A 9911-nucleotide genomic window follows, 5' to 3' on the forward strand; every position below is an offset into this window, starting at 1 on the left:
ATGAAGCATCCCCTAAACAAACCTGTCCCTGTTCCACACGAGTGGTACCAGTCCGGGGACATCCTCATTGGTGGCATTACTTCTCATATTTTTTATTATTTTCACGAGATAACCTTCAAGGTGAATCCTTCTCAAGAGTTTCTTGAGGTCCCAATGTAAGTAATTATTATTGTTCTCCTTCAGGGATCAGGTAAGCTTGGTCAGATAACTTGGGGTTATATACATAATTTAGATGCTCAACCAGAACTTTAATTTCAGCCACTTTCTGTAAACCGCATCCTACTTTCTTCATAGTTCATACGGACTTCCTTTTTTATCCCACAAAGAGGGTTCTCTTTCAGAATTTGAGACCGAGGAGAGGCCTGTGGGCTCTCCAGGCAGTCTAAAATTATGTATTCATTCCTACAAAGCCTACAACTATCTGGAGATCTGAAGTAGGGACTATGAATCTAATCCTGTTATTCCTCCATATGTTCATTGTAACTGGTTTCACAGTATGTGAGAAGGGCTCAGAAGGATTCAAGGTTTTGTGAATTTTTTTTGCCACGTTTTAATATAATGTCCTCAGAACTTCGTTATTCAAAAGGACTTCTGTTGACTAGACTGAAAATCAGATTCTCCTATTGCTTCAAGGAATTCTTTGTTTGGCCACTTATGCATCTGAAATCAAGGGTGTTGAGAGTGTTGTCTGGGGACATTTAACCTAATTTAACTAATCTTTTATTCTTATAGCTTGAAAGGGTATTTCAAAATGAATTTTAAGGCATTGCTTCATTTGATTTTTGAAGGTCTATGCAATATTTAGTGAGTAGGTGGCAGAACTTTTCAATTTTTATGGCTTTTTGTTGGGAGTTAGAAAGAATTAATATTTGTTTATAGTTTGCCTTTCTCACTGAGGGCCAAGCTACACATGACGAATGACACTTGAACAGCAAGTGTATTTCTCCCTGTTCACTTGCCCTCCACTCAATCCACTTGCCGTTCAAGTGTCATTCGTCATGTGTAGCTTGGCCCTGAGATCCTAGACGTATTGCATAATGCAAGTGAACACAATATACTCAACAGCTAGGACATTCACAGCAAAAAACCTCCAATATGATCAACAGTTGGGACAGTTAATGAAAACAGATATGATAGGGTATGGTAGCCACAAATTTGAAGACTAGCATAAAGCTGAACACATAATTGAAACCTTTCTGAATTAAAGTGTCAGTAATTAACATGGTATCTTTAACAACTAACCAATAGAAAAATATCTATATCAACAAACATTAACCAATAGCCTAGTCTATACTCCCTGTCCCTTACCAAGGTATCTCTTTAAGCAATTTCTTATGATGCAGGCCTGAGTAGAAAGCTAAGATAGAAAGCTAAGTAAGAAGCATTGTATATAAATTAATGTAGGGATAACCCTGGTTGTTGGTGGCAGAGGAAAGAGCTAACCCTAGCCTAACTTCCTTGCAGATTCTCATAATTCTATTATTGCTGTAAAAACTTGATTGAAGTGAATAATATAGCTACTATAGAAAGCAGCTGGTTAATAAATGAATTCTTCCACCATCATCGGTCCATCGTCTGACTAACCTGAAAAAGATCCCTACAAATGGGACTACAGCTGGATTCTCATCAGTAGTCACAGATGGACTGGGGCTTCCTCATGTGATTCTGGGACCCCCAGGATTATTTCTCAGTAAGCAGGGTTTTATCAAATGTTCTTTGATACTTAGCACACTGGGGCTAGCACCTTAAATGAAGTAAAGTTTCCTGAGGCTTGTGTTTCTGTGCTATTTAGCAGCAACTTTTTGTACCAGTCTATTTTCTACTATAAATGAGATTTGTGGATTTCTGAATTGTTTTTGGAACTATTGTATAAAACCAGACATTTTTAAAAATCATATATATTTATTCCTTCAAACAATTCACCAAAAATACATATATTAATTTAAGTTTTCTTGACAGTTCTGTTAACTATTAGTCTTTGTTAACTAATTTGTTAACTGTAGTCTTTGTTCTGTGATACTCTGTTGTTTTATGAACTTTTGCAAGCTAGCTTGTTTGCCACGTGAAATGATCATGTACATAAGCTGTATTGAGATCTTATCCTCCCTTGCTAACACACACACACACGTTTTGGGCACCCCAAACCTCTTGAATACATAGAACGGCAGTGGATATGTTATAGCACAAATGTTGGTGTTTTCACAAAGGATAAACATTAGCTGAAAAGGGACATCCACTGAGACATGTAAATCAGTTAGAGGCAGAATAAGCTGGTATTGTGTTTCGTCATATTGAGCATTATAGAAGTCCCCTGTGACAAAACTGTTTAATTCTATGTCCAGTGTAGTGACAAAGTTCTATCAGCACGTCCTGGCCTTGGTGTATGCAGTAAATGAGATCAATGAGAATCCCAAGATCTTACCCAATGTCACTCTTGGGTTCCACATCTATGACAGCTACTATGATGCAAGAATGACTTACCGTACCACCCTAGACCTGCTCTTCAAAGCACAGAAATTTGTCCCTCTCTATAAATGTCATACTCAGAAAAATGTACTAGCTGTCATCGGAGGACTGAGTTCTGAGATCTCCTTCCATATGACAGATATCTTGAGTCTCTACAAGATTCCACAGGTAGGATATCTTCATAGGTTTTTTTTTTTGAAAGCTTGAGCCTTCTCTTATCGTTCTTGGAGGTTATTTTGTGGTCCAGAAAGCAGAAGAATAATGAAGACTTGTACTGGTGGATGTTCAAAGAACCCAGCAGATGGACAGCTGCTTGTCACATATAAGGGGATCAGAAAGTACGGAATTATTCATTACTTTTATCAAATTCCTTTCCCGAGGCCAACTCACAGGAAAGAGATCATATAAACATCTTGTGAAAAATCAGCAAGACGAATCCTTGAAATCAACTGTTGGAAGATGGTTCAGCATTTTGTTTAGGAGAGGGATGGAAGTTGGACATAACCCATGGATTTTATCTTTCACTAAAATAAAGATAGCGACATGGGTAGCCAAGTTGGTAGCCATTTTGGTCTGCAGTAGAACAGCAAGATTTGAGTGCAGAGGCACCTTAGAGACCAACAATATTTTCAGAGCATAAGCTTTCGAGAGTCAAATCTTACATTCTGAAAATCTTGTTGTTCTCTTAAATGACACTGGATTCAAATCCTGCTTCATTAAAATGAAAAAAAATCCTTCTACTTACATTTTATACAAAGGTGTGAATGCAATCTCAACTCTAAAATATCAAAATATTTTCTTTTAGCTCACATATGGGTCATTTGCCCTAAAAAGAAGTGATGCAGCGTGGTCCCCATCCTTTTACCTCATGGCCCCAAGTGAAGTTGACCAATACATGGGAATTATCCATTTACTTCAGCATTTTGGATGGACATGGGTTGGGCTTCTTGCAGTGGATGATGAGAACGGAGAACATTTTGTACAGACCCTACAGGCATTCCTTTCCCAGAATCAAATGTGTTTAGCTTTCACAGGAGAAATTCGAAATCAAGCCCACTGGAATACCTTGCATGAAATTAATACCATGGCATCAAATATATATCTACCATTCAAAGATAGCAAAGCCAATACATGTATTATCTACGGAGAGTCTAGGACCATCATTTCTTTGAGCACGCTCATGCTTTTAGGAGATCCTGGATATAAGGAAAATATATCAATGAGAAAGGTCTGGATTATGATAGGTCAAGTGGATTTCACATTGACAGGCTTCCAGAGGGAATGGGATTTGCAAAGTTTCCATGGTGCCCTTGCCTTCACCATTCACTCAAAGGAACTTCTAGGTTTCAAGAAATTTCTTCAGACCCTAAAACCTTCATGGACTGAAGAAAATGGTTTTCTTGGGGACTTCTGGGAACAGGCATTTGATTGTTCACTTCCAAATGCCAGGGTATCACAGGAGCTTGATGGAACATCATGTACTGGAGAGGAGACACTGGAGAGCCTTCCTGGGATTTTTTTTGAAATACACACGAGTGGTGAGAGCTACAGTATTTATAATGCTGTCTATGCTGTGGCACATGCTTTGCATGATGTATACTCAACTAAACCCAATAACAGAGCAAGACTGGAAGGAAAACATGTTGAACTTCAGGATCTCCAGCCTTGGCAGGTAATGTCCCCACATGAGCAGATCAGAAGGAATGAAGGCAATATTTCACTTTCCCAGACATGTGTAACTGGTGAAATGGTTTGTACAATACTAAGGCTGCACATATCTTTTTATATCTTTATTCCCGTAAAATAATAAAGTACAAATTTCTTACTGCTCCACCACAGCAAATTATCTGCATTTTCAAGCTACAGCTTTGTTTGCTACAGTGACCTAAAACCAGTATCAGAAATAGAGATGGACATGAAATGTGGAAAAAATCCGAATCCTGAGTGTTGTGGTTTGTCACGTTCCACGAAACACAAAATACGAACTTTCATGAAATTATTCCGGTTTGAGAAACGATTCATTAGGTTCATGATTCTTCAGATTGCGGGACCCTACAATGGCTCCCTTCATACTCAGAGATGCCAAACTTGTAGGAAGACTTTAGCAGGCTCTCCTCCAGTACCTCTCTTTAGGTTTTCTTCGCTGACTTTTCCCTCCCATCTTCCTGCCGATTTCTGCCACTGCTGGAAGAATAGTCAAGCAGAGCAGATCTGCTTGGGTTTTCCTTCTTCAGGTTTTCTTTGCTGACTTTTCCTTCCCATCCTCCCATCCTCCTGCTGCTCTGACCTGCCCTCCCCCCCTCCAAGTTCTTGAAGGATAAGCCGAGCAGAGTGGATCTGCTCCAGAGAGCTTGGGGGTGGGTGGTGGGTGGGAAGGCATGTGAGAGCAGCAGGAGGACAGGAGGTAGAGAGTCAGAGAAGGGTTCCTGAAGCTGTCAAACAGCGAGCAGCAGCAGAAGAAGCTGCTGAGGCTGCTGCCGCTGCTACTCCACCACCCTGTTCTTAAAAATTAAGAAGTGAAACAGAGAGGGGAAGGAATCTGCGAATACATTTCCTAGGTAAACTTGTGCAGACCCGCATTGGTCAGCTCTCAGATTGGCAGGGAGAGTTACCTATCAAAGTTATATGGGATAAGATTGGGGTTTCCATGGCAACAAAAAGTCTGCAGAATTCCAGGCCTATATTGCCTAGGGAATCAATGAATTGTAGCAAACCTCTCTGGCATTAAGAAGCATTCCTGAATCAAACGAATCGGCCCCAAAAGTCATGGATTTCATGAAAAAAGTAGCCCTACGAAACGCATTTTCGTAATACATGAATCGGAAGTTAAAATGGCGCAGGAGCTAAGATTGTGAGCCAGTCTTGCAGGGGGTCTGAACTCAGACATGGTCAACCAGATCAAGATTGGGCATTGGCTCATCCATTGCCTCCAACTGCTGGAGATGAAACCGGACTTCATTAGCCCTGAAGAGTATGAGCTATACAGCCACAGCAGTATACACAGAGCTGGGCTCTGCTTGCTCCTTACTATAAGTGGCTCTTTATGATAATGTCCCTCCAGGAAATTTCCTAGTTAGTTAAATAGCCAATCCTTCCCTGAACATGCACATTCCAGGATACTGTTTATTTCTTTTTGTTCTCTTTCAACTAGCTCCACCCACTGCTTCAAAATACTTTATTTAACAACTCCGCTGGAGAAAAGATTACCTTTAATCAAAACTGGGAAACTGGAGCTGGATTCGATATAACAAATCTGATCACATTCTCAAACAAGTCCTTCCTTAAAGTCAAAGTTGGACAAGTGGATCCTCATGCTCGTCGAGGAGAAGAATTCATTATCAATGAGGATATGATTGTATGGCAAAGAAGTTTTAATCAGGTATGGATTACAGGGTCTTCTTAGGGACCACTCTATTCTCCAAATATGTGACTCAGAGGGAAAAGAGATGCTTTGTTGCACTATTTGACCTTGCTATGGGTTACATGACATGACCAGCTTGGTGTAATGGTTAGAATGATGGACTAGGATTTGCCCAACCCTGGTTTGAACTTCCGCTCTGCCAAGGAAGTTTACTGGGTGACTTTGGGTCAGTCACAATCTCTCAAACTAATCCATCTCACAGGGTTGTTTTGAGGATAAAATGGAGGAGAGGAGAATTATGTAAGCTGCTTTGGGTCCCCATTGAGGATAAAGGCAAGGTATAAATGACATAAATAAGTAAGTGCAACCTTTACATACAAAATGAGATGTGAAATCTAAAAACCTTTTGTGTTCTCTGTATATGTTAGTCACTTGAAATGTATTTCATGATTCTATTAATACTGAGTTGATTTATGAATAAGACAGAGATAATGTCTTTGTGGGCCTCAACAGACAACAATTTTTGGTTCTGTGGGACATGGCACAGGTTGAATTTCTTTTACCTGGTCCTGAAATCGTCCTTTGCCAAGGAAAAGACTCCAAATAATATCTGACTTGATCAGGAAAAGCTTAAGAGATTGTTGCTTGCAAACTGTGCTATTCCATTCATCAACTGATAAATAATATATATATATGGCATACAATTTTTAATCAGGTATGGATTACAGGGTCTTTTTAGGCATCACTCCATTATTCGAACATGTGATTCAGAGGGAAGAGAGGTGGTTTTTTTCTTTTTCTTTTTTTCTTCTTTTCTTTTTTGCATTACTTTACCTTGGAATGGGTGACATGACATGACATGACCAACTTGGTGTAGTGGTTTGAATGTCGGACTAGGATCTTTGCAACCCTTGTTTGAATCCCTGCTCTTCTATGGAAGCTTATTGGTTGGCTTTGGTATACTCTCTAAGCCTAATCTATCTCATATATGTTAAGTCACTTGAAAAATATTCCATGATTCCCTTTAAACTGGGTAGGTTCATGAATGAGTCAAAGATAATTTCTTTGGGAGTTCAACAGACAACAATTTCTGGTTTTCCAGAATATGACACTGGTTGAATTTCTTTTATCTTGTTTTGAAATCTTCCTTTACAAGGAAGAGACTCTAAATAATATCTGGCTTGATTAGGAAAGACTTTGAAGATTGCTGCTTGCAAGCTGTGCTCTATTCAAGACATCAACTGACGAAAATATTTTTTTAAAAAACAGCCTCTGATTTTTCCTTTTCTAAATTTCTTCTGTGGTTTTGGATAGGTGCCACCTCTTTCAATATGTAATGACTATTGCCACCCTGGTTTTCAAAAAAAAAGGAAGGAAGGGGAGAAATTTTGCTGTTATGATTGTTCTCCATGCCCTCATGGAGAAATCTCAAACCAGAAAGGTAAGGCAGGAAAAGTGATGCTTGTTGGGAAGTCAGAGATCTTAAAAGACATTGTATTCCACACTTTCGATGGAGGTCGTCTGAACCTTGCAAACTCTGTTAAAAGCCTAGGGGTTATACTGGATCCAACTCTACTGCAAGAAATGCAACTTAATGCACAAAATGCTTTCTACAACCTTAGTCTAGCTTGGAAACAGGCTGACTAGGCCAAAGCCTAGGGGCCCCACAAGGACTAGGAGCCCATCATTTTATTTTATTTTTGCTAAGGCGCACCCCCACATAAATGACAATTAATTGATTCTCTTATATAACCTCTATTAATAAGATAATTAACTGCTTCCTTATTGAAGTGAAATAGTCTCTTGTATTAAAACAATTATCCATAAATTATATATATATTAATGAATAATAACGTTATTCGCTTCAAAATATTACAGTTTTGAACAATTATACCCCCAAATGTGCTTTCCTGAAGAGTACTATTTGTGCAATAAAAATATTTTTAAAATAGTGAATAGAATTCTTCAAGAAACCCTCAAAATGTATATAGGGCTATGTACTGTGGTCTAGTACCTTACCATACTAGAGTCAGGCTGTCAGCTGTAGTGGGGTGAAAGACTGAAGTGCCCCAGAGGGGGCTCAAAATACCTGAAAGCCTAGGGGCCCAGGGCCAAGCTACACATGACGAATGACACTTGAATGGCAAGTGTATTTCTCCCTGTTCACTTGCCCTCCACTCAATCCACTTGCCGTTCAAGTGTCATTCATCATGTGTAGCTTGGCCCCCAGTCATGGGTTAATACGGCTCTGCTTGAAAGAGGATTTCTACCTTGACACGGCCAATTTGGCCACTTGAATTCGTGCTATGGCAACAGCAAGACTTGATTATTTACACAGGTATTTCACCTAAGGGCCAAGCTACAAGTGACGAACGACACTTGAACGGCAAGTGTATTTCTCTCTGTTCACTTGCCCTCCACTCAATCCACTTGCCGTTCAAGTGTCATTCATCACTTGTAGCTTGGCCCTAAGTCAACTAAGAGATTCCAGTTGGTGCAGAATGCTGCAGCTCTGCTATTAGCCAGAGAAAGCAGGAGCATGGATATAACTCCCATTCTGCAGTCTCTCCACTAGTTAACCAATACCTTGAAATGTCCTTGATAGTGACTGTACTAATCTCTCACGATGTAACCTGACTTGAGTCTCAGTGAACAAGGTGGACTACAAACAAACAAACAAACAAACAAACAAACAAACAAACAAACAAACAAACAAACAAACAAACAAACAAACAAACAAACAAACAAACAAACAAACAAACAAACAAACAAACAAACAAACAAACGTGTAGTGAACATTTCTGGTTATGGAAGAGAGGTGATTTTTACCAGTTCTTTCCTCTTGCTGAAAAACTTCAATTCCTCCCACCCTTCACTTTTCCTTGGGAGGAGCTACCCTGAGGCAGCGTTGAGTGACAGTGGGGGGGGGGGGTTGCAGGCAAGCAAATTAAGCGCTGCTGATGGCAATCTCTTCCATCACTGGATATATTCTATTGGATTCATGCTATTAAAAGCAGCAGTAATGAGAGGCCATTAAAACGTTATTTTAGGCAATTACTTCCTTGGCAACAAGCCATTACATCATGAATAACATTGCTGTTTGGCTCACTAGATTCGACCAAATATCACACAAACTTAAGATGATACTTTTTCCTTTTTTCCAGACCTGGACGACTGCATTAAATGTCCTGAAGATCAGTATCCAAGCAAGGACCATGATCAATGCATTCCCAAGGCGATAAGCTTTCTGCATTACAAAGAACTTCTAGGAACTATTCTAACTTCCATTGTAGTTTCTTGTTCTCTGATCACACTTATGGTTCTAGGAACTTTCATTAAGCACAGAGATACTCCTATTGTCAAAGCCAACAACAGGGATATAACTTACACTCTTCTCATCTCTCTCCTTCTCTGCTTCCTCTGTCCTTTGCTATTTCTTGGAGAACCAAGAAAGGTGACCTGCTTCCTCCAGCAATCTGCTTTTGGCATCATCTTCACAGTGGCTGTTTCTTGTGTGTTGGCCAAAACCATCACTGTGTTTGTCGCTTTCATGGCCACCAAACCAGGGTCCAGCATGAGGAAGTGGATAGGGAAACGACTGACCATTTCTATTGTCCTTTCTTGCTCCCTCATTCAAGCTGCAATTTGCATGGCTTGGCTAGAAACCTCTCCCCCATTCCCAGATTTTGACATGCAGTCAATGACTACAGAGATAGTGGCCAAATGTAACGAAGGGTCTCACATCATGTTTTATGCTGTCCTGAGTTATATGGGTCTTCTGTCCCTCATCAGCTTAACTGTGGCTTTCCTAGCCAGAAAGCTGCCTGACAGTTTCAATGAGGCCAAGTTCATCACCTTCAGCATGCTGATCTTTTGCAGTGTTTGGGTGTCTTTTGTTCCAACCTACCTGAGCACCAAAGGGAAATACTTGGTAGCTGTGGAGAGCTTCTCCATTTTGGCTTCCAGTTCTGGGTTACTGGGCTGCATCTTTTTCCCTAAATGCTACATGATTTTACTGAGACCAGATTTGAACACAAGAAAGCAAATTACAAGAAAAGCAGATCAATCCAAGATATTTTTATAG

At 39.9% G+C, this 9911-nt stretch overlaps 1 protein-coding gene across 1 annotated transcript; it reads left to right on the plus strand.

Annotated features, from left to right (window-relative positions):
• On the plus strand, positions 1–9911 carry LOC129339837 (vomeronasal type-2 receptor 26-like). Its single transcript, XM_054994413.1, has 6 exons — positions 1–155; positions 2343–2634; positions 3272–4138; positions 5618–5840; positions 7149–7268; positions 8992–9911. The coding sequence occupies exons 1-6, from the start codon at positions 1–3 to the stop codon at positions 9909–9911; spliced, it is 2577 nt and encodes an 858-aa protein (XP_054850388.1).

Source organism: Eublepharis macularius, chromosome 12, assembly GCF_028583425.1.
Source record: "Eublepharis macularius isolate TG4126 chromosome 12, MPM_Emac_v1.0, whole genome shotgun sequence".
NCBI classification, from domain to species: Eukaryota; Metazoa; Chordata; class Lepidosauria; order Squamata; family Eublepharidae; genus Eublepharis; species Eublepharis macularius.